General features: G+C 40.9%; 1 protein-coding gene across 1 annotated transcript; it reads right to left on the bottom strand.

Moving 5' to 3' along the window:
• Positions 1-6,954: 6,954 nt before the first annotated feature.
• Positions 6,955-8,400, bottom strand: s100a11 (S100 calcium binding protein A11). The gene is made up of 3 exons (XM_034160846.1): positions 8,241-8,400; positions 8,031-8,172; positions 6,955-7,311 (listed from the first exon to the last, which is right to left on the bottom strand). Exons 2-3 carry the CDS (start codon positions 8,154-8,156, stop codon positions 7,171-7,173), a joined length of 267 nt encoding a protein of 88 aa, XP_034016737.1. The 5' UTR covers positions 8,157-8,172; positions 8,241-8,400; the 3' UTR covers positions 6,955-7,170.
• Between the last annotated feature and the right edge of the window lie 17,545 nt (positions 8,401-25,945).

The raw sequence follows: 25,945 nt of genomic DNA, 5'->3' as shown, positions 1-25,945 counted from the left end.
TTTGACCGTTGGGGTTTTTCATAATTATTGTATGGCCTTGCCTTACAATATAGAGCGCCTTGGGGCAACTGTTTGTTGTGATTTGGCGCTATATAAAAAAAAAGTTGATTGATTGATTGATTGATATGTCATGTCATAGAATCCAACAGACGTAGATCTTGTTTGATCTTTACTTTGGAGACCAAACATTCAACACTGTCAACACTATTTCATTTATTAATCCTATTAGCTCAACCAATAATTTGCATCACTTTTTACCAAAATTGGAGCAACTTTAACTTTTGACCACTGTACAAAATTACACTGACCTTTGTCGCCATTCTTGCTGTTTTTATCCCATAACTTCATAGAATTCAGTCACAGATAGTCCAAACTATATGTTTTTGGAATCTTCATGATCAGGCAAATAATATGGAATATTTTTCAGTATGATTGGAGCATCTTTTAATTTTGACCTTTGTGTAAGTCTTCAATTGACCTCTCCCTGACCACCAATTGAAAAGTCAAGTGGCCAATTTGTTTTTTTCAAAAGAGGAGTATTTCTGCCGAATTTGATGCTTTTATCGCCATTTTCAGGATTGTTTCACTTATCTGCTACACTATTGATGCAGATTGCTGAACTTTGATCCATATCACTGAAGGTTGAGTTTGATTGCCTGATAGCTTCTGGTTATGTTTTCATTACCAACTTTTCACTTGAACATATGGATCCTGATGACCAAAATTAGACCCTGGGTGCCTGATAAATTTTGTCAAGGAGGTTATGTGTTCATTGCCATCTTTGAACCTAAACATTGATCCTGGTGACTGATGTTAGACCCTGATTGGCTGATTGCCTCTGCCATGAGGTTATATTTTCAGTGCCATATCTTTGACGCTGAACTTTGATCCTGATGACCCAAATTAGACCCTGGGTGCCTGATAAATTTTGTCAAGGAGGTTATGTGTTCATTGTCATCTTTGAACCTGAACATTGATCCTGGTGACTGATGTTAGACCCTGATTGGCTGATTGCCTCTGCCATGAGGTTATATTTTCAGTGCCATATCTTTGACGCTGAACTTTGATCCTGATGACCAAAATTAGACCCTGATTGCCTGATGAATTTTGTCAAGGAGGTTATGTTTTCATTGCCCATACCTGCCAACATTTGAACACACCAGTGTGGCACACCCATGCATGGCCACGAGTGCCAAGGATACAAAGTAACTATGGGGGGCCCGGGGCATGCCTGTACCCACACAACTGCAGGGCTAATGGGAGTCCTGCACACATCCACATTGGACACAAGACACGGTGGGTAAATTACAGGACTGTCCGGCCCAATGCGGGATGGTTGGTAGTGCTGCATTGCTGTCTTTGAACCTGAACATTGATCCCAAGAACCGATTGGCTGATCGCTTCTGCCATGAGCTTATGTTTTCATTGTCATATCTTTGATGCTGAACTTTGATCCTGATGATCAAATTTTAGACCCTGATTGTTTTGAAGCAGCAGGACCTTCATGGCCGGGACGATGGTGGGGATCAAACCCACGCGGCTCGCACAAAAGACCGTTACTCTACCAGGTCAGCCAAAGGGGAACTCCCCGTTAGCCAAGCTAGCGGGAACGTCTTTTGAATTGGGACCCGGGACTTTCATCCTGCTACACATCTCCCCACCATTTTTGACTTCGTCCCGAAGTCACAGGTGCATGTTAGCATACTCTGTGATCCACATCCTGTTCGTGACACCAGATTGAAGCAGAAGGACCTTCGTGGCCGGGACGACGGTGGGGATCGAACCCACGCGGCTCGCACAAAAGACCGTTCCTCTACCAGGTCAGCCAAAGGGGAACTCCCCGTTAGCCAAGCTAGCAGGAACGTCTTTTCAGTTGGGACCCGGGACTTTCATCCTGCTACAGTTTGATTAATTTTGCCAAAGAGGTTATGTTTTCATTTCCATCTTTCAACCTGAACATTGATCCTGATGACTGTCCCTGATTGTCAGATGATTTCTTTCATGAGGTTATGTTTTCATTGCCATGTTTGATATTGAACTTGGATCCCAATGACCAAAATTAGACCCGATTGCTTGATAAATTTTGTCAAGGAGGTTATGTTTTCATTGGCGTCTTTGAACCTGTAACATTTATCCTGATAATTGAAGTTTGACCCTGATTACTTGATAGCTTCTTTCACAAGGTTCTGTTTTCATTGCCAGCTTTGAAGCTGAGCTTTGATCATGATGATTGCAATTAGACCCTAATTATCCAATAGTTTCTGTCAAGGAGGGTATATTTTGACTGCCATCTTTCATTCTAAACATTGATCCTGATCACCGATGTTAGACCTTGACTGCCCAGTAGAATCAAGGAGGTTATACTTTCCTTGCAATCTTTGAATCTGAAGATGGCAAGTTGGAAGGATAGTTGTAATCAGGATCACAATCAAATATCCAAAGTAGGATCAGGATCAAAGGCAAGATATACTCCTTGATATGGTTTGCCACCAAAATTTAACCAATGCTTCTTTGGACCTAAGTTTGCCAAACTAATACAGGTTAGACCAAGATAGAAAGAAACAAACTGTGCAATATTCATTCATTCATTTTGTAAGGAACATTATTATTTGAGAAATCAAAGATTCAAACTACTGTAAAAAGTCACTGTGTTTGTTTTAAAGGTGTTAATATTTGGAATAAGTGCCTTGATATCATTAAATCATTTGGTAACTTGGTTGGCTTTAAAAAGCTCTATAAAAAGTATTGAATTACTTGTTATAGCATGTTGAATTAGGTTTATTGATTTTTGTTTGGGGGTTTGTGCATGATGCATTGCTGTTTGCATGTTTGTGTTTTGAAATTTTACTTCAGTGATTAATTTATATTTTGTATTTGTTATCATGGGTATATGTATATTTTTATATACATATGTATACATTTTTATTTTATTGTTTTATTAAAGGGATGGGCATTTATAAGCTTTTGCTTCTGCCTACACCTTTCGGGCACACGGGTACGTTGTTAAATTGTTTTATTTATGAGTTTTCCTGGTTATTTTGACTCCGTGTGTGCCAAATAAATTCATTCATTCATTCATTTTCTATACCCACTTATTCCATTAAGGACCCTTAATGGAATAAGTGGGTATAGAAAATGCGGAGCCTATCCCAGCAGTCATAGGGCAAGAGGCGGGGTACACCCTGGACAGGATGTCAGTCTGTCGCAGGGACACATATCGATGGACAAACGCAGTCCCACCTATGGTCAGTTTAGAGTCACAAATTCACCTAACCCACACCCGGAGGGAACCAACGCAAACGCGGGGAGAACACGCAAACTCCAAACAGGAAGGACCAGGTGGGAAGCGATCCCAGGAAATTCTTGTTGGGAGGCACCAGTGCTAACCGCTAATCCACCGTGCCCCCCAAAATCACCTAGTTGTTAAGGACACACAGGCTACACCTTTGTATTTCCTTCACTGGCTGATGTTGCTACGTTCATGAGCCGACTGGAGATCCGTAAGTGTCCACAGTCACACGGCCTGGAAAAGCTCTTTACTGGCAGCTGAGTGGGTTTCGACAAAGACACATTCAGCTGTCTGGACTCTATGACGACTGCTGAATTTTGTCTCACTTTATTCCTGTTGATTCATTTGGCATTAGTCACTCCTCCCACAGGTTTACCTGAGCATGTGTAATTTGGAACAAAGGTCACGTTTCCTTATCTAACGAAAGATCAGTGATTTCAAAACCATTGATCAAAATGTAACATATCTTAAGTGTTTGAAGCAGCTTGTGGCATCATAAAGTTGTACGAAGTGAGAATCTGGAAGTTGTTCTGATAGTATTAAATCATCTGGTACATTGGTAGGCATCTAAAGACTTTATAAATACAATGTAATTTCTTACTATACAACCCCTGGCAAAAATTATGGAATCACCGGCCTCGGAGGATGTTCATTCAGTTGTTTAATTTTGTAGAAAAAAAGCAGATCACAGACATGACACAAAACTAAAGTCATTTCAAATGGCAACTTTCTGGCTTTAAGAAACACTATAAGAAATCAAGAAAAAAAGATTGTGGCAGTCAGTAACGGTTACTTTTTTAGACCAAGCAGAGGAAAAAAATATGGAATCACTCAATTCTGAGGAATAAATTATGGAATCACCCTGTAAATTTTCATCCCCAAAACTAACACCTGCATCATATCAGATCTGCTCGTTAGTCTGCATCTAAAAAGGAGTGATCACACCTTGGAGAGCTGTTGCACCAAGTGGACTGACATGAATCATGGCTCCAACACGAGAGATGTCAATTGAAACAAAGGAGAGGATTATCAAACTCTTAAAAGAGGGTAAATCATCACGCAATGTTGCAAAAGATGTTGGTTGTTCAGTCAGCTGTGTCTAAACTCTGGACCAAATACAAACAACATGGGAAGGTTGTTAAAGGCAAACATACTGGTAGACTAAGGAAGACATCAAAGCGTCAAGACAGAAAACTTAAAGCAATATGTCTCAAAAATCGAAAAATGCACAACAAAACAAATGAGGAACGAATGTGAGGAAACTGGAGTCAACGTCTGTCACCGAACTGTAAGAAACCGCCTAAAGGAAATGGGATTTACATACAGAAAAGCTAAACGAAAGCCATCATTAACACCTAAACAGAAAAAAACAAGGTTACAATGGGCTAAGGAAAAGCAATCGTGGACTGTGGATGACTGGATGAAAGTCATATTCAGTGATGAATCTCAAATCTGCATTGGGCAAGGTGATGATGCTGGAACTTTTGTTTGGTGCCGTTCCAATGGGATTTATAAAGCTGACTGCCTGAAGAGAACATGTACATTTCCACAGTCATTGATGATATGGGGCTGCATGTCAGGTAAAGGCACTGGGGAGATGGCTGTCATTACATCATCAATAAATGCACAAGTTTACATTGATATTTTGGACAATTGAAAGGCTGTTTGGGGATGATGAAATCATTTTTCAAGATGATAATGCATCTTGCCATAGAGCAAAAACTGTGAAAACATTCCTTGCAAAAAGACATAGGGTCAATGTCATGGCGTAGGGTCAATATCAACGAGCAGATCTGATTTGATGCAGGTGTTAGTTTTGGGGATGAAAATTTACAGGGTGATTCCATAATTTTTTCCTCAGAATTGAGTGATTCCATATTTTTTTCCTCTGCTTGGTCTAAAAAAGTAAGTTACTGACTGCCACAATCTTTTTTCTTGATTTCTTATAGTGTTTCTTAAAGCCAGAAAGTTGCCATTTGAAATGACTTTAGTTTTGTGACATGTCTGTGATCTGCTTTTTTTCTACAAAATTAAACAACTGAATGAACATCCTCCGAGGCCAGTGATTCCATAATTTTTGCCAGGGGTTGTAGTACGCTATATTAGGCTGTTTTTGTGGTTCTTTTTGTTTATTTGCACATCATATCAGTGATTGTTTTCGTCTGTTATGTTATTTTTCTGATTGTTACCTTGTTCTGAGTGCATTTAAATGTGTATAGTAACTGGTGTGTGTGTGTGTGTGTGAGGGGGGGTTATAAGCTTTTGCTTCAGCCCTTTCGGCCGCACCCAGTTGGGAAATCATTTGAGTTATTGTATTTTCTTCTGTTCTTTTGATTTGTTTTGTTAGTAAGAGATTCTTATGTTGGTATTTTGTTTATGTGCGTGCTGAATAAAACTTATTCATTCATTCAATTGCGGCTCAGAAATATGCACGAATATGGATACACCTTTGTGCATTACTTTTTCTCATGTTTTGTCACAAATTTGTCAGGAGAACAGACGGCTCAGTTGCTAATGTGGTCCAGTTTCTTCATGTCAGAAACCTAAAAACCTTGCTTTTGGTGGTAAGAGAAGGCAAATGGAGAACAAGTCTGTTCTAGGTTTGCACACACACATACACACACATTCTCCTATAATTAAAATGCATACACGCTTTAATGATTTAAAGCACTATACAACAAACAAAAAATTTGGATTTCGACGTAGCCTGTGCATGAGCAGCCACATTAGCAGAGTTTTGGATGGGTTGTACACACTTGTATTTGGTGTTAAATTATTCCCAACATCTGAACCCGTTCCCCTACTGTTACGTCACCATGAGTTAAAAGATAACTATTCTGTTAAACTGATGTCCTACACATGTTAAAATAAATATACTGAATGGCTAGTAAACATTTCATCAAAGGTCAAAACAGCCATTTCCAGGGAAGGCGATAAATTATGTTGTGTTTGGCTGTTAGCATGGAAATCCTTCAGTTTATGACTTGTAGTTTGTAAATAATCCATCCATCTGTTTTCTATACCTGCTTATTCCAATCAAGGGTCATGGGGGGCTGGAGCCTATCTCAGCAGTCATAGGGCACGAGGCGGGGTACACCCTGGACTGTCACAAGGCAGTTTGTCTTCATTTTGGTTTCAAATTATTTGCAGTGTGACAGGAGATTCCTGAGCTATGGGATCACATCCGCAGAAGTAATCACGCAGGAAAATACTCTACTATATGTCATTCTTTAGGGTCATTACATGAGATATGCAATAATCCTTAATTATCAATGAGTGCACAGGATTAGAAAGAAATCAGATGATTGCAGGAGCCCCCCCCCCCCCCCTGCCCAGAAGTGAAAATTCTACATACGCCCCTGAAATGACCTTGAAAGTTGTTCCAAACACAGTGGGGTGTGTTCAGTTTGGTTGTATGTGTCCTCATTAATAAGAGAGAGTAAGGACAGGGCTACATGTTGTCATCACAGCTGCGTAACGCTCAGACAGGCAGCTTTGTCCAGACGTTATGAAGCTCTATGGAACAAGATATGGTCTGGATGGTGTCACTGAAGGAGCAGTAATGCATATAGAATTACAGGCCGCTATCGAAATCAAGCACTCCTTCTCAAATGTGAATTGCTCGACCTCATATAATGTGGTCAATGAATGACAGGAGACACAGCGCTGGTGACCGACGGTCCAAGACAATGGAAATTTTAATTCAAACAGAGTCCTTCACATTCAGTAAATGGTTAACCAATCAGTTAGACATTTGGCACCGCCACCACAATACAACAAATCCAGTGCCCGCAAGTTTAAAGTCGGACAGTTTCATCTGGCCCCGTTGGTACTGTGTAATCTACTCAAAGCCACACCTTTACAGAAAACCAGGCACGGCTTCACTGACTGAAACCTCCTTGCTTACTCGCGAGTGTCCCAACCAGGTGCCAGAACTCAGAGAAGGTCAGCTCCCCGTCGTTGTTTTGGTCCAGCGAGTTCATGAGGCGATCTGCCACTCCGGGATCTTTGGCATCCTGTGGCTGTGCACAGAGAAGAGGCCCCAAAGTCACTGTGAGCTGCAAAATCACTGCTTTGTAAGACTGCGCTGACATCTAATGGCCGACTGCAGTACTAAAGCCCACTCAAGTAATGATCAACGCTTTCCAGGTCACACTTTGAAGTGCTTTCAGTGTGCCTAAAACCTTTGAAAATAATAACTCTAAATAAATATATAATTTCATAAATAAGCAAGCAGAAAGTTTGGACAGACTTTCCCATTCAGTTAGTATATATGAAGTTTAAAATGACTTTAAATGTAAATAAACCTTCATTTCAGTTTAAGTGAAATAATATAATTTGTATTATTTTAGGAATGTTTCACCATTTTCAAATAGGATTTCGTGCTTATTCACTCCAGAAACAACAACAACAAAAATCAAACATTAGATTGTTAAAAAAATTCTGGGGTTTAATTAATATTTAAATATGTTTTATGGTAAAGTGGCATGAATAAAAAAAAAAAAAAAAACTACTTGATTAATGTGTCCGGTAACAGAAGACAAATTTTACCTTGAAATTATTATTCCACATAAATAAAGAAACAAAGGTCACGTTTCCTTATGTTGAAAGATCAGTGATTTCAAAACCCTCCATCAAAATGTAACATATCTTAAGTGTTTAAAGCAGCTTGCCGCCCTTTGTAGACATAAAGTTCACAGTAAAGGAGCTGCAGCATTGAAGGGGACGTTTGTGGCCATACCTTCATAAAGTTAGAAAGCTGCTCGGCCACCAGTTGGTGGAATTCGTTTCTGTTCAGGGTGGAGGATCCATCTCTTCCAGCATAGTCTTTGAAGTGTTGGATCAAGGTGTCGATGGCAGCTTCCATGATGCTGAGAAATTACCTGGAATCAAACAAATATCTCCACATCACACATCTACTTCCAGTAGAACAGAGAGGCCGGGGTCTCACCTGTCGTGTTGCTCCAGAACCAGCTTCCTCCACGGTGCCAATCACCTGCTAATATACCCCCAGTGTTCATCGCCCACCGATGCCGACATCAGCGGGAAAAGCATCAGGGACCCACGTCTCCCTCATCCAGCGACCTATGCTGATCTCAGCCCGATTCTCACATCGCACACACACACACACCGCTTCAAAAACGACGCCCTGACCTCCAGAGGGCAAATTTGCAGTGATGATGTAGCAGAAAAGTCGTCGTGTTTACAGATTTACATGCAGCCTCTTTGTCAGGACGTCCTAATCAAGTGACTGAATCAAGCTTGACGAAGCAGTAATTAGTTTATACAAAACACGACTCGAGAAATGATGTTAGTCGACACAAACAGTGCAGATGGGAGAGGAAAAAAATCTGGAACCTTTACTTTTAAGTTCTATTCTCAAAAATGTAAGTATTTTAGTTTATGTACATTTTTACCCAGGGCCATCAAATATGGCCATCAGGTATTGAGAAGTCTTTTCATCTGTCCATCCGTCTGTCTGTCTGTCTGTGCTCAGCATAAATCCAGTCCTGACTGTTGAAAGTCACAGTGAACGTTCTTGGGACACAGACCTTGGACAAGTTCAAAGATGGCTAACCTTGACCTAATTTAAGAGGTTAAAATGTCACATTCTGTTTCAATTTGATCCATTTTGTTTTTGAGTGACGCGAGTGACAGCCAATCAGAGTTGAGCTGCACCATGACATCAGTCGCTGGTCTCTTCAGAAATATGTAAAAGCTAGCAAAAAAAAAAAAAAAAAAAAAAATTTCTAAAACTAAAACATGGCTGTTTTTGGAACCTAATAACACCTTGGAATGATTTACAAGCTATTTCGCAGAGGTTAGCATGGAGACGTTACTTCCCGTTGTTGCTACTTACTAACAGCTTTCTTGTATATTATGTACAATCTAGTGGGAAATAAACACTTCTAAAACCAAAAACACTGTTTTTGTAACCTGACAACACTTCTGGAGTTATTTACAAGGTATTTTTCGGCTGTTAGCTTGCATGCTAACTTTCGCTAACTCAAACCTAACATCCTGTGGAGTTAAATTTGTCTCATTAATAACTGCAAATGCACAGAGGGTGATCTACGAATATTCCTTGATTTGCACAACATGAACAAATGATGATTTGACTTGAACATGTACAAATTATAAGACAATAGGATCTTAAAAATTAATTAACTGCAAATTATAAATACAATGTTCATACAGCTGAGGGTATTTTAGCATTGCGTTATATTTTAAGATTACCAACTTAATATTTTATGATTATTGCTGGAACAAATTGTTACTTTGCAAAGATTTAATTAACAGGTATATTTTGATAAGTAATTCCATTTTTTAAACACATTACCAAATCAATCATTTTTTCATCAAATTTACACAAATGATTTTTCCAAACACTGTGCTGACTGGTAGCTTTTAAATATGAAATTCAAAAACACTTCATTCACTTGTGCTTTAACGTGTTTCAACACTAGAGGGCACACATCAACTGAGCCATTTCAGAATACTGATTTTAAAAAAGTTGATGACTTATGGAGGCCCCATGTTGTGCAGCTTCCGATGTTTTCGTTATGATGCGTGCTCCTTTACAGTGTTTCGAAACGTGGATGTCACAAAGGTTTCAAAATGTCCTGGTGAAGTTTTGAGTTAGCCATCAGTAATTTGCAGTGGCGAAAAAAGGTTTTGTCACGTTCTCCAGCCACATGATCCAGCACGCAGGTGCATCGTGTCAAAGACTCCAGCAGCTGGAGAAGGCCAAGGGGACACCCATTTTTCGCCTGGTTGCTGTGGATAGATGGTTACTTCTGAGAAGTGGGAATGGACCGGTTGTCTGCCTGGGTGGTTGCCGTCTGTGCTAAAACAGAAGGTGATGTTGCTTCTATCCATACCAAAAACGTATGACATCATAAAGCAAAAATACTAACATAATTATATAAAAGGAAAAATGGTAGAAGAAATCAAAAAATGGCGAAGATCAACCGTAAACCTCTTGACTCTTATTGTCCACAGACTCTGAACTCCAAACCTAAAAACAATTTTTGGGTCTATGAAGTTTATCAGTTTGAACATTAAATATCTTGTCTTTGTGGTGTATTCAACTGAATATAGGTAGAAGAGGATTTGCAAATCACTGTATTTTGTTTTTATTTACATTTTACACAACTTCCCAACATCATTGGAACTGGGGTTGTACAACATTTTTGTTCTAAATTGAAAGGAGATGTTACTTGTCACACCACCTCCCCTTGTTTCTATATGAACTTGAACTCAGATTTGTGTGACTTTAATAATGTTTAACATGAAGAACCAAAGGTAAGTAAAAACAAACAACCCACTATGATCCCTTCACCTCCCTTCCAGGAAGGATAATAGTAAAAGAGAAACAAAAACATCCTGAAATACTTTGTGCTTTGGTTATACGTGCGCACAGCCACATGTTTGACAGATGACATTTCTCTGCGCTTATGTGATGTTCTCAGTCATTGCTTACATTCCTGCTCGTCATCTTATCAGGTCACTCACTGACTGCTGCACTGGTTGGTTCACATTTCACAACATACTTTCAGTGGTTGAAGCCTGTGAATGCGGACGTTCCGGCTCACACCATAATCAGGATACAAATATTTAAATTTGCTCAGGTAGTTCTGCAAATATCAAACAAAGGGCTCCATCTTACATCTGGTGCAAAGCAGCACACAGCAAAGCACATGCAAGCCTCGTTGCTAGTTTCTGATCAGTTCAGTTCTGATTTTCACAACTAGCACCCACATTCTTTGCTTACGCTCAACTGTGCGCCAGTAGGCATGTTGGTCTTGAAATGAAGCGTGGTGGCAGACTGCCACCACAAGAAAGCAGAAAGTGATCCTTCCATAGACCAGCAAACACCAGGGCCCGGTTTCATAAAGCAGTCTAATCTTGTTTAGTCAAACTCAGTTAGTTGACTAATTTTTTTTATGTTAGTTGTGAGTGCAGGTGACTCACTAGCCTTGAGCCTCGAAGTACTTTCAGACACGACACAACAACAGAAATAAAAGTCTTGAATCCAAAACTTAAGTTTGATGTCTTTCTTTATTGGAACTTAAACTCATACAGAACAAAAGGTGAAATCTTAACTCCTATCTACATAATTATCTCTAAGCTATGTGACGGTCAAAAGACTGATGCTTCTATGGCTCGCGGCTTCTGTTCTGACATTCTTCATGCGTCCTGACGGTTTTATATAAAATCAGCAGCCAATCAAATTGCACCACAGTATCTAGTATCTATGTAAAACTTTACATACTAAATAAATTCTTATATTCCTAAATATGCATGCAATAATTCTTATGTTCCTAAATTAACTTAAATTCTGTAAAGTATTAATTCTAAATATAAACTCTAACTACATAAATGTACATATTCCTTAAAACATAGAAAAAATGGCTCTAACATATCCCGGCCCCTAACTGACTAGGCCTTAGCATATCAATTATCAACTTACACTTAAACTCAGAGCCATTACCCTTCTTTACTGCATATCTTACACAGTTATCATTAAATTTCTTGTCTTTTCAGGTTTCAGGTAAGTGTGATCTTCATAAACTACAGATAAGTTCTACATAAGTATGTATATGTCTAATCAGATAAGTCTCTTCTTTCTTCATTCTTTTCCCTGCAATAAACAAAGTTTGGTTATTGGTCTCTGGATGGTGCTGGTCTTCGTCTGGACTTCAGCACTTCTGACTACCCCTCTGGAGTCTGGCATGACCTTGGTGATTCTGCCCAGCATCCAGCAATTCCTGGCCAGTGATGGATCAGTAACAAGGACGACGTCTCCAACCTTGAAGCTTCTTTTCGATCTAAGCCATTTTTGCCGCTCTTGCAGAAGTGGCAGATATTCCTGGGTCCACCTCCTCCAGAATAAATCTGTCATATACTGGATCTGTCTCCAGCAGCGCCGCGCATAGACATCGTCTTTAACAAACACACCAGGTGGCATGCTGGGCTGCGTCTTCATCAAGAGTAGATGATTTGGGGTCAACGGCTCGAGGTTGTTGGGGTCATCTGTGTTGGTGGTAATTGATCTCCCATTAATGTTGCTCTCAACTTCGCACAGAAAAGTCTGTAGTCCATCGTCTAGCGATTGTTGTCTCACGACAAAACGCAGAACTTTTCTCACGGTACGAATTTGACGTTCCCAAATGCCGCCGTGATGAGATGCAGCGGGCGGGTTGAACATCTACTGCACTCCCTTCTGCATCATAGCTTCATTGATGCGAGACTGGTCCAATTCTTTCAAGGATTGTCTTAACTCTCTCTCTGCACCGACTAGATTAGTGCCGTTGTCGGAACGGATGATTGACACTTGGCCTCGTCTGGCTCAGAAACGACGTAGAGCATTAATACATGAGTCTGTGTCGAGGGAGTATGCAACTTCTATATGCACTGCTCTGACTGTCAAGCATGTGAAGAGCACTCCGTAGCGTTTGACCTTGGCCCGTCCTCTTTTTATCTCAAAAGGACCAAAGTAATCCATGCCTGTGTTGGTAAAAGGCGGTTTGTCTGGTAGCAGTCGGTCTTGTGGCAAGTCTGCCATTTTCTGTTCCCCAGCCTTTGCATGCAGTCTTTTGCAGAGGTTGCACTCTGATCACGGTTCTCACTGCTGCATTGGCTCTAGGTATCCAATACTGTTGTCTTAGTCTTGCCAGGACAAGATTTCTGCCGCCGCATCCGGTTTGTAGGTGGATATGATGGAGAATAAGGTAGGCTATTCTGTGTTGTTTAGACAGAAGGACAGGATGCTTGGCCTCCTCAGGCATCGCTGATCTGTTCAGACGGCCCCCTACTCTCAAAACACCATCTTGCAAGTATGGATCCAATTTGAAAATTGGGCTGGTTCTTTTCACATTCTTGTTTCCTTGCTGTAGAACTTTTATTTCTTCAGCATAGGTTTGTCTCTGGCTGTATTTGATCAGCTCCATTTCTGCTCTAGATAACTCAACTGTGAGCAATCTCTTTTCCAGGTTCTTCTTACAGGTGTTCATTTGTTCTTCAACTATTGGTTTGTGTTTCACTGTGTCATGTTCCGACTCTTTCACAGCTTTCTCTAATTCTTTTTTCTCACTCAGGTACTGTAGTATCTCTTTTAGGCGCAGAATCCAAGCGGTTGCCTTCTTTAGTCTGTACCAGCTGGAGTAATGCTCCACAAGCTGGTTTACTGGATCTGTGTTGTTGACTAATGGATTTGTGCACGATACAGCAGCTGATGTCTTCACCTCTTCATCACTTTCTGACAGGTAAGTAGACTGTTCAGGTTGCTCTGGCCAGTTGTTAGGTTCGCTCAGGAAGCAAGGCCCTTGAAACCAGTTGTCGCTTGACATGAAGCTCTCAATCTTTAAGCCTCTTGAAGCTTGATCAGCTGGGTTTTGAGAGGTGTTGACATACTTCCACTGAGCTCTTGTGGTAGCTTCTCTATGAAAGAGACGTGATTAGCCACAAACGTCTTGAAACGAAGAGCGTCATTTTCAATGTACCTTAGTACAGTCGTACTATCTCTCCAGAAAATGGAATCTGTCAAGGGAACTTGAAGTTCTTTCAGCATCCGGTCAACCTTGACTGAGACACTGCAGCTGTCAACTCCATTCTTGGGATCGTAACCTGCTTGAGCAGAGCAACTCGGGACTTTCCCCATCAAGAAGCGAACGCATTTCTCTTCTTGCTCATTCGTCAACAGGAGGTATGACACAACCCCGTATCCATCTTGACTTGAGTCTGAAAAATGGTGGATTTGTGCAACCTTGGTGAGTCCGAATGAGCTGGACTTGAAACATCTGCTCACGCTGAGTTCTGACAGCTTGTCAAGGTCCGCTAGTCACTTCTTCCATGTTCGTTGTGGCTTCTCTGAGATTTCCTCATCCCAGCCTGTTTTCTCTTTGCAAAGGTTTCTCAGAATGAGCTTGATGGGTAGGAGCAGTGGCGCCAAAAAACCCATTGGGTCATACACCGAGCTAACAACTGAAAGGATGCCTCGTCTTGTGCATGGCTTGTCAGGCAGCTGATCTTGAACTTGAAGCTATCCGAACTTGTGCACCACGGCACGCCTAACGCTCGTTCGACTGGTAGTTCGTCCTGCTGCAAGTCCAGATCTTTAACTTCAGCTGCTCTTTCGTCGCCAGGGATGGAGCACAGCAAGGCCCTACTGTTGCTTACCCACTTGGTCAAGTGGAACCCTCCACTGGCACACAACTCCGTCAGTTCCTTCACAAGATGCACAGCTTCCTCTTCAGTGGCAACTGATTTCAAACAGTCATCCACATAGAAGTTGTTAAGGACTGTCTCTGTGGCTTCTGGTGAAGTAGTTGCAGCTGCATCTTGTGCCGTTCTCCTGAGCACATACGAAGCACAACTGGGGGATGACGTGGCTCCGAACAGGTGCACGCACATCCTGTACTCTTCCACTGGTTCATTCAGATTGCCGCCTGGCCACCAAAGGAAGCGCAACAGATCTGCGTCTTCAACTGGAACCCGTACTTGGTAGAACATGGATTCGATGTCCGCCATCAGTGCGACAGGCTCCTGCCTGAACCTCAGCAGCACTCCGATTAGTGTGTTTGTAAGGTCCGGCCCTTGTAGCAGTCTGTCATTCAGCGACACTCCTTGGTATGTTGCCGTGCAGTCGAACACAACCCTCAACTTTTTCTTTTTCAGGTGGTCCACCCCATGGTGCGGGATGAACCACACTCTTCCATCACTGCGACTCAGCTGGCGTAGCCTTTCTCCAGAATGTTGTTCATGAAGCTGTTGTACTCTTGAAAGAAGTCTGCATTTCTGTTAAATTTCTGCTTCAAGGAGTTGAGCCGTTGCTCAGCTATACCACGGTTGCATGGCATCTTCACAGAGTCTTCCTTCAGAAGCAGCTTGATGGTGTAATGGCCATCGGTCAGATGTGCTGATGTCGTCACAGTGTGCATAAACTGCTTGTCATGTTGTGATGGCTCTTGCTTGTCCTCACACCAGCGTTCTGGGAAATCAGCTTCATAGTGCCTCATCAACATGTCTTCTATGCTCAAAACAGAGATGCGATTTACTAAAAAACTCTGTCTCTCAGCATCATCAGGTTCTTTCTCTTGGCATCTGCTGATGGGTCCATTGACTATCCACCCTAAAGCAGTTTTCACGGCGTACGGTCCGTCGTTTCGGCTGTTAATAATCTCCCATGGCTCCATAGCCTTGTGAGCGTTGGAACCGATGAGAAGGCCGATCTCTGATTCCAGTTTTGGAAGGTGGACTCGGCTCAGGTAAGACCACTTCTCCAAATCTTTCTTCTGTGGTCTGTTGGTTCTCTTTGCAGGTATGTCTGGGTGCGTATACACATTGAGCAGCCTGATGTAGTCTTGTCCATCTAATCCACACACCTCCAGATCTGTTAAGATATAGCTGCTCACTTTCTGTTTCTGTGACATGGTGTTAAGAATGTACTCCGTCTTTCTTCCTCGGATGTTCAGTTTCTTTGCCAAGTCCTCAGTACAGAAAGTCGCGTCGCTTCCTTGATCCAGGAACGCATACGTTTTGGTTACACTTGAGCCCTTCTTGCGTCTTATCTGCACAGGTGCGATGGGAAGAATACACGCATTGTTCCCGGCCCCAGTTTGGTCACCTCTTCCACATCCTGCTGACACGAAAGCATTCGTTACTTCAGCCGTACTCGGTGAGCTGTCATCTGCACTGTTCTTTTCTGGTGTGGGATCTTCCTTCACAACGTGCAGGATAGCAGGATGCTTAAAGGAACAATCAGGGCATGAGCTCTTTTTCTTACAGTCCTTAGACAGGTGGCCTGCTGTAAGACAGCTAAAACAAAGCCCTTGTGACTTCAAGAAGTCAATTCTATCGTTCAGAGGCTTATCTTTCATCTTGTTGCACACGTTGAGTGCATGGTTCTTCTTGCAGAGCAAACAGGGACTTTGGAAAGCATTGGCTGACTTAATTGCTTTCCTCTCTGCTTGGCCTTTGGTGGCGCTCTTCTCAGTAGCAGTCACGTTTACAGTGAAGCTGCTTCGTTTTGACTCTTTTCCCTGAGTTGGACTTCTTCTTTGTGTCTACCTGTTTACCTGAGGTGGCATCCAGGATATCACCAAACAGTGGGTCACTGACAACTTTGGCTTGGTGATACACAAAGTCCACCAAGTCGGGGAATCTGGCTCATTTCCTCATTCTCTCATAAATGTCGTAGGCATGACCTTTCCATTTCTTTCAGCTTAAATGGAAGCTTGGACAAGATGTTCTTCATATTGGTTGGATTATTCATCTCATCCATGTAGTCCACGTCACACACTGTATTACTACATACAATCAGGAACAAGGCGAAGTTTTTTAGTCCTTTCCTGTCATCTGGCTTTATCTGCAGCCAGTCCATTGCTTTCTTGATATAAGCATTGGCAATTGTCAGTTCGTCGCCACAATGACGGTCGAGTAATGCTCTGGCTTCTCTGTAAGCCTTGTCTGGTCTCATATGCTCACAACTGCGAATGAGTTCAAGGGGTTCCCCACTCGTAAACTGTTTAAGGTAGTATAAGCGATCTTGTTGACTGTCTGTCTTGCAGTCGATAGTGTGCTCAAAAGCTCTTATGAAAGACCTGTACATCAGAGGATCTCCTGTGAATACTGGTATGTCTCTGTGAGGCAGCTGAGTCAGACTGTTGTTTGATGAGCATTTCAGTCACTTGATTTTGACGCTGTGGCACTCGATACAGGTCATCAACGAAATCAGCATTCTGAGAGTTGTCGGTCATTTGCCTGTATGATGCTTGTTCTCTCTGTGAAGAAACAACTGGCGCAGCTGATTTAGGCTTGACATCATGCAGTAGCTTTGCAGCTCCAATATGTCCATAGTCATGGCTAGTAAACTTCTCTTTGCGTTCAGTCACATACTTAGGTTCAGCTTTAAGCCTTGTTACTGGGTTCAGTAAATCATCCATAGACTCCTGAGCATCTTCATGTTCCTCATAAATTTTTAATTTGGCATGTGAAGCGGCAAGGTCAGTTTCAATTCGCAACTCTTCCTTTCTTGTTCTCAAGCGCGCTTCTTCTTGCTCAAGCTCTTTTTTTTCAAGGGCTGCTGCTTTTGCTAGCAGTGCTTCATGCTCTGCTTTGAGTTTCAAATGCGCTGAGCTGATGTTAGATCAGTGAGATGCAGGACTCCTGAGTGAGCCACGGAAACGCTATCCTGTGGTCTAACATCATCTTCCTCCTCATGATAATGTGTTTTCACATTTTCAATCCACTTGTACAGTTCATTTATGAATGCCTTTAATTCTTCACATCTACTTTGAAATGTCTCCTGATCAGTATTTTGTTCATCTTCACTCATAAGCTCACATAATTCTTCATTAGGACGTTTATACTCTCTAAAACATCTTTCCAGCTTGGGCAGAATGTCCCATTGTAAGCTTTCAACATTGCTTTCATCTTGTTTCAATGTTTCTATCTCATTTCCTATCTTTGTTAGCTGTGCCAACTTTCGCCTTCTCTCATCTTTTAATCTCATTTTCTCCTCCACAGCCCATTCCGTGATCTTTGGAGCCCCCTTCTGGTCATTAAGCGCATCTGCATTTGTTTCAGCCATCTTGTGTCATTCATAAATCTTCACACATTAACTGTGACAATTATCCAAATTCCTCACAGCTTCGAAACTCTTCCAATACATTCACAGACACTTGTGAAAAGAGTTACTGCTTGGGTGAGATCGTTTGGCATAAACATGAATGACTCTGTGCTGGAAATCCTGCTTTGGGCATTTACGGAAGTTTTCCAAAGTCAGTTTAGCAGGGTAGCTAGCGGGCTAACTAGCATAGCAGGCTAACGGAAATGAGGAGAGAATATCAGACCTGACCCTGGGATAGCTTGTTTCAGCCAGCAGTGCAGTCGAGGTGTTTCTTTTAATGCTTCAGTTCCTCTCAAACCTTGAAGGCGATTTCAATTCATTCTGTCTTCTTACTGAGCTAGCAGCATCCAGCTTCTTATTTCTTCCTCCAAGCTCGTTAGCTTAGCTCCGTAGTGGCTCGGCAACCCTCGTGGTTTTGGGCGAGTCTTTTGACGTTTATGTGAGTGCAGGTGACTCACTAGCCTTGAGCCTCGAAGTACTTTCAGACGTGACACAACAACAGAAATAAAAGTCTTGAATCCAAAACTTAAGTTTGATGTCTTTCTTTACTGGAACTTAAACTCATACAGAACAAAAGGTGAAATCTTAACTCCTATCTACATAATTATCTCTAAGCTATGTGACGGTCAAAAGACTGTGATGCTTCTATGGCTCGCAGCTTCTGTTCCGACATTCTTCATGCGTCCTGACGGTTTTATATAAAATCAGCAGCCAATCAAATTGTGCCACAGTATCTAGTATCTATGTAAAACTTTACATACTAAATAAATTCTTATATTCCTAAATATGCATGCAATAATTCTTATGTTCCTAAATTAACTTAAATTCTGTAAAGTATTAATTCTAAATATAAACTCTAACTACATAAATGTACATATTCCTTAAAACATAGAAAAAATGGCTCTAACATTAGTCATTGCACAAAGTGCTTAGTCAGCTAAAGTTTCGCATTATGCGACTAAAGTTTTTAGCCTGGTACAGAGGAGGCTAATCTTATTTTAGTCAACAAAACTTGAGTGCTGTACCTCAAAAATTGGTGGCTATAGATACCAACACTTGATGGAACACTCAAAAGCACCCCTATGTCACTCATATTCCTTCAAAAAGAGAGCTTCCTTCACTTTTGGCCATGGATGCAGCAGACGACGACTGTTATGATGTGTTTGTGACTGTTTTCACATTAGCCACTGGGCGTCACTGTTAGGCGGAGCAGTGTTGTGTGCACAAAAAGGCTTGAAAGATGTGAAGAAGAAACTGAAGCGCGAAACTGCTTGGCTTAGTGCTAAGCAGTTTGTATGTGTCCGTAAATGTTAATAAAGCCAGTTAACGAAACAAAGGCAGGACAGTTCACAACAACAAACAACCTGGAAGTCAACAAAACTGTTGCGCATTGGAGCTGTCTCTTGGCAATGGCATGCATGAGCTGTTATGCCCATGAAAACCATCCACTCACATAAGATGGCTAATCTACAAGTTTAGCAGTGATTAGATGGATAATGTTGGACAACTAACTGTAGTTTACTAAGTAAGTTTAGTTGACTGAAAGATTAGACTGCTTTATGAAACCGGGCCCTGGTCGAAAAGCTGTGTGCAGATAATTTTTTAATAAATAAAGAGTGGGTTATTCAGACGTGCCTTAGCAGATCCACAATGTGCACGCTCTGCTCCTGCACCCTCAAGTCAAGTATAATTGGTGGTAAAACTTCATAAAACTTCACATGTGACGTTAATTTAAATAACTTGTCCAAAATTAGTTTGGTTAAAATTTTAACCATAAGTTAAAACTGTATGCCTCCAGATGACTTGGGTGATATTGCCGGTGTATCAGTATGGGGTCCAAAAAAAAAAGAGCTTTTTTCTTTTCTGTGACCAGTTCTCCTTTGCCTGCAGGAGATAGAGCGGTTTCTTCTAGAGCCAGCTCTCCTCTGTTTGCAGAAGGTAGAATTGCACATCTACTACTAAACATTTAACAGAAACAAAAATTATCAGACCAAAACTTATCAGAAGATAATTGGTCCAACAATGGTTTTCAGTTATCTGAAAAGCTAATCCGATAATGAAAACATTATCTTTGATAATTAGTGGTTAGTGGATTAGTGGAACTGTACCCGCCACTGATGAGTACTGGAGTCCACAATTGCACTGAGTCGTGTCCCGGCAAGGAGGCGTGGTCGCCATTTTGGATCCGGGAAACACAGTAGGGAGCGCACATAGACGATCAACACTATGTAACACAATTTTTGTTCCTGGCTTCTAAGTGTTATATTTCAACTGCTTATGTCTAAAGTCTATGGAAAAATGACTACATTCAGCACAAACTTCGATTTTATTTTTTTAAACGTTCTAGAAAGTTCTAAAAGTTTCTTGAAATTTCTAGATAATTCTGGAAACTTCTAGAAAATTCTGGACAGTTCTAGCAGTTAAAGAATATTCTAGAAGACTACCCAGTAGTAGTGAAGGTGAATCGAGAATATTCTTGAAAACTTTGCTTCTGTGATAACTGCTGTGAATAACAGCTATTTTCTATTTATTTAAGGCATATCAGGTTAGGAAAACACACTGTGTACCCAGGAACAAAACAAAAATAAAAATTTGTTACATAGTGTTATTAGTCTCGTCAAGACCTATGCTGGAAAGCTGTGCATGTTGGCAAAGCCACAAACAGAAGAAGAAGGGAGACAACAATTCCTTTCATCAGTAAGTGGCTTTGGTTATTCTTGTCACTTTGTCCGTGACATTTGGTCAATAAACAGGTGTATGTTGCCTGCAATGCCTGTCGTCCGAGGATACGGACCATTAACTTTTCACTTATGTCTGGTTTTATATTATATAGTCTAGCAGGGGAAAATATCTAGTTAAAATACTTGTCATTAGTGATTGAAATTGTTTGACAAGACCGAAGCTGAGATGTGCACCCACACCACTGACTTCATGAATGAAACTCGGTCAGTAAAGGATAACTGTGTAAAAAAAAAAAAAAAAAAAAAAAAAATATATATATATATATATACATACAGTATTTTGAGTATATTTCTTATTGTTACATGGGAAACATGGTACCAGTAGATTCAGTAGATTCTCACAAATCCAACAAGACCAAGCATTCATGATATGCACACTCTTAAGGCTATGAAATTGGGCTATTAGTAAAAAAAAAAGTAGAAAAGGGGGTGTTCACAATAATAGTAGCATCTGCTGTTGACGCTACAAACTCAAAACTATTATGTTCAAACTGTTTTTTTTAATGAATCCTGTGAATCACTAAACTAGTATTTAGTTGTATAACCACAGTTTTTCATGATTTCTTCACATCTGTGAGGCATTAATTTTGTTGGTTTGGAACCAAGATTTTCCTCGTTTACTAGTGTGCTTGGGGTCATTGTTTTGTTGAAACACCCATTTCAAGGGCATGTCCTCTTCAGCATAAGGCAACATGACCTCTTTAAGTATTTTGACATATCCAAACTGATCCATGATACCTGGTATGCGATATAGGCCCAACGCCATAGTAGGAGAAACATGCCCATATCATGATGCTTGCACCACCATGCTTCACTGTCTTCACTGTGAACTGTGGCTTGAATTCAGAGTTTGGGGGTCGTCTCACAAGCTGTCTGTGGCCCTTGGACCCAAAAAGAACAATTTTACTGTCATCAGTCCACAAAATATTCCTCCATTTCTCTTTAGGCCAGTTGATGCGTTCTTTGGCAAATTGTAACCTCTTCTGCACGTCTTTTATTTAACAGAGGGACTTTGTGGGGGATTCTTGCAAATAAATTAGCTTCACACAGGCATCTTCTAACTGTCACAGCACTTACAGGTAACTCCAGACTGTCTTTGATCATCCTGGAACTGATCAATGGGTGAGCCTTTGCCATTCTGGTTATTCTTCTATCCATTTTGATGGTTGTTTTCCGTTTTCTTCCACACGTCTCTGGTTTTTTGTCCATTTTAAAGCATTGGAGATCATTGTAGATGAACAGCCTATAATTTTTTGCACCTGCGTATAAGTTTTCCCCTCTCCAATCAACTTTTTTAATCAAACTACGCTGTTTTTCTGAACAATGTCTTCAATGTCCCATTTTCCTCAGGCTTTCAAAGATAAAAGCATGTTCAACAGGTGCTGACTTCATCCTTAAATAGGGGACACCTGATTCACACCTGTTTGTTCCACAAAATTGGCGAACTCACTGAGTGAATGCCACACTACTGTGTGTATATATATATACTCAACAAAAATATAAACGCAACACTTTTGGTTTTGCTCCCATTTTGTATGAGATGAACTCAAAGATCTAAAACTTTTTCCACATACACAATATCACCATTTCCCTCAAATATTGTTCACAAACCAGTCTAAATCTGTGATAGTGAGCACTTCTCCTTTGCTGAGATAATCCATCCCACCTCACAGGTGTGCCATACCAAGATGCTGATTAGACACCATGATTAGTGCACAGGTGTGCCTTAGACTGCCCACAATAAAAGGCCACTCTGAAAGGTGCAGTTTTGTTTTATTGGGGGGGATACCAGTCAGTATCTGGTGTGACCACCATTTGCCTCATGCAGTGCAACACATCTCCTTCGCATCATCCGTGAAGAGAACACCTCTCCAACGTGCCAAACGCCAGCGAATGTGAGCATTTGCCCACTCAAGTCGGTTACGACGACGAACTGGAGTCAGGTCGAGACCCCGATGAGGACGACAAGCATGCAGATGAGCTTCCCTGAGACGGTTTCTGACAGTTTGTGCAGAAATTCTTTGGTTATGCAAACCGATTGTTTCAGCAGCTGTCTGAGTGGCTGGTCTCAGACGATCTTGGAGGTGAACATGCTGGATGTGGAGGTCCTGGGCTGGTGTGGTTACAGGTGGTCTGCGGTTGTGAGGCTGGTTGGATGTACTGCCAAATTCTCTGAAACGCCTTTGGAGACGGCTTATGGTAGAGACATGAACATTCAATACACGAGCAACAGCTCTGGTTGACATTCCTGCTGTCAGCATGCCAATTGCACGCTCCCTCAAATCTTGCGACATCTGTGGCATTGTGCTGTGTGATAAAACTGCACCTTTCAGAGTGGCCTTTTATTGTGGACAGTCTAAGGCACACCTGTGCACTAATCGTGGTGTCTAATCAGCATCTTGATATGGCACACCTGTGAGGTGGGATGGATTATCTCAGCAAAGGAGAAGTGCTCACTATCACAGATTTAGACTGGTTTGTGAACAATATTTGAGAGAAATGGTGATATTGTGTATGTGGAAAAAGATTTAGATCTTTGAGTTCATCTCATACAAAATGGGAGCAAAACCAAAAGTGTTGCGTTTATATTTTTGTTGAGTGTATATATATATATATATATATATATATATATATATATATATATATATGTTTGTGTGTGTGTATTCCACGCTGGGCTGATCAAACCATTACAATACACACACACACACACACACACACACACACACACACACACACACACACACACACACACACACACACACACACACACACACACACACACACACACACACACATATATATACAACCCCTGGCAAAAATTATGGAATCACCGGCCTCGGAGGATGTTCATTCAGTTGTTTAATTTTGTAGAAAAAAGCAGATCACAGACATGACACAAAACTAAAGTCATTTCAAATGGCAACTTTCTGGCTTTAAGAAACACTATAAGAAATCAAGAAAAATAATTGTTGCAGTCAGTAACGGTTACTTTTTTAGACCAAGCAGAGGGAAAAAAATATGGACTCACTCAATTCTGAGGAATAAATTATGGAATCACCCTGTAAATTTTCATCCCCAAAACTAACACCTGCATCAAATCAGATCTGCTCGTTAGTCTGCATCTAAAAAGGAGTGATCACACCTTGGAGAGCTGTTGCACCAAGTGGACTGACATGAATCATGGCTCCAACACAAGAGATGTCAATTGAAACAAAGGAGAGGATTATCAAACTCTTAAAAGAGGGTAAATCATCACGCAATGTTGCAAAAGATGTTGGTTGTTCACAGTCAGCTGTGTCTAAACTCTGGACCAAATACAAACAACATGGGAAGGTTGTTAAAGGCAAACATACTGGTAGACCAAGGAAGACATCAAAGCGTCAAGACAGAAAACTTAAAGCAATATGTCTCAAAAATCAAAAATGCACAACAAAACAAATGAGGAACGAATGGGAGGAAACTGGAGTCAACGTCTGTGACCGAACTGTAAGAAACAGCCTAAAGGAAATGGGATTTACATACAGAAAAGCTAAACGAAAGCCATCATTAACACCTAACAGAAAAAACAAGGTTACAATGGGCTAAGGAAAAGCAATTGTGGACTGTGGATGACTGGATGAAAGTCATATTCAGTGATGAATCTCGAATCTGCATTGGGCAAGGTGATGATGCTGGAACTTTTGTTTGGTGCCGTTCCAATGAGATTTATAAAGATGACTGCCTGAAGAGAACATGTAAATTTCCACAGTCATTGATGATATGGGGCTGCATGTCAGTTAAGGCACTGGGGAGATGGCTGTCATTACATCATCAATAAACGCACAAGTTTACGTTGATATTTTGGACACTTTTCTTATCCCATCAATTGAAAGGATGTTTGGGGATGATGAAATCATTTTTCAAGATGATAATGCATCTTGCCATAGAGCAAAAACTATGAAAACATTCCTTGCAAAAAGACACATAGGGTCAATGTCATGGCCTGCAAATAGTCCGGATCTTAATCCAATTGAAAATCTTTGGTGGAAGTTGAAGAAAATGGTCCATGACAACGCTCCAATCTGCAAACCTGATCTGGCAACAGCAATCAGAGAAAGTTGGAGCCAGATTGATCAAGAGTACTGTTTGTCACTCATTAAGTCCATGCCTCAGAGACTGCAAGCTGTTATAAAAGCCAGAGGTGGTGCAACAAAATACTAGCCACAATTGTTTTCCTGATTTCTTATAGTGTTTCTTAAAGCCAGAAAGTTGCCATTTGAAATGACTTTAGTTTTGTGTCATGTCTGTGATCTGCTTTTTTTCTACAAAATTAAACAACTGAATGAACATCCTCCGAGGCCGGTGATTCCATAATTTTTGCCAGGGGTTGTATATATATATATATATATGTGTGTGTGTGTGTGTGTATTGTAATGGTTTGATCAGCCACACTGGGCTGATCATAGCAGCAGGACATCCATTTTATTGCAGCTGGAACAAATCAGATTCATATAACTTTCAACACTAATATTTGGGAATGTATGGGTATCAGAATAAGTTTAATACTTTCCTTGCATAATTTAATGTAAATTCATTTTACTGGCTTGATATCCAGGTCAAAATGCCATTTTACAATGTAATTTGCACGCCTTTATTTCCATGTGTGTTCACTCGAGTATCCGCATTGGAAATGCATTAACATCCGGGCACTTCAATATTTTGCGCGGTTAGGAGGTGTCATGTCGCTCTCCTTTCGCATTTAATAGGCAGCATTGAAAGTGCGTACTCTAGTCCTCATTATTAACTTCTGTGATATATTTACACACAAACAAAATGGAGTTTCGCAACTAGCCGCAGCCTGTGATGTCGCCATGCTAACGTCCGCAAAATGTCTTGCAAATAAGTTCAGAGGTATTATTAGGTTCCAAAAATAGCATTTTTAGTTGTAGAAGTGTTTATTGCTAGCTTTTACATAATATATGAGAAACATGTATATAACACACAAAATGAAGCGATTTTAGAGACCAGCCACTGATGTCACGGTGCAGCTCTACTGATTGGCTATCGCGCCTCGCCTGCCACTCTAAAACAAAACTGAACAGATTGAAACAAAATGTGACATTTTAACCTCTTAAAATAGGTCAAGGTTAGCCATCTTTGAACTTGTCCAAGGTCTGTGTCCCAAGAATGCTCTCTGTGAATTTGAAGACTCTGGGAGTAATGGGACTGAACTTACAGACGGATGCAAGGACTTCACAATACCCCATGGCCTTGGGTAAAAATAAAATAAATAGCAGCAACATC

Source organism: Thalassophryne amazonica, chromosome 20 (assembly GCF_902500255.1).
Source record: "Thalassophryne amazonica chromosome 20, fThaAma1.1, whole genome shotgun sequence".
Lineage (NCBI taxonomy): Eukaryota > Metazoa > Chordata > Actinopteri > Batrachoidiformes > Batrachoididae > Thalassophryne > Thalassophryne amazonica.
This window is presented reverse-complemented; position numbering and strand designations above follow the sequence as displayed.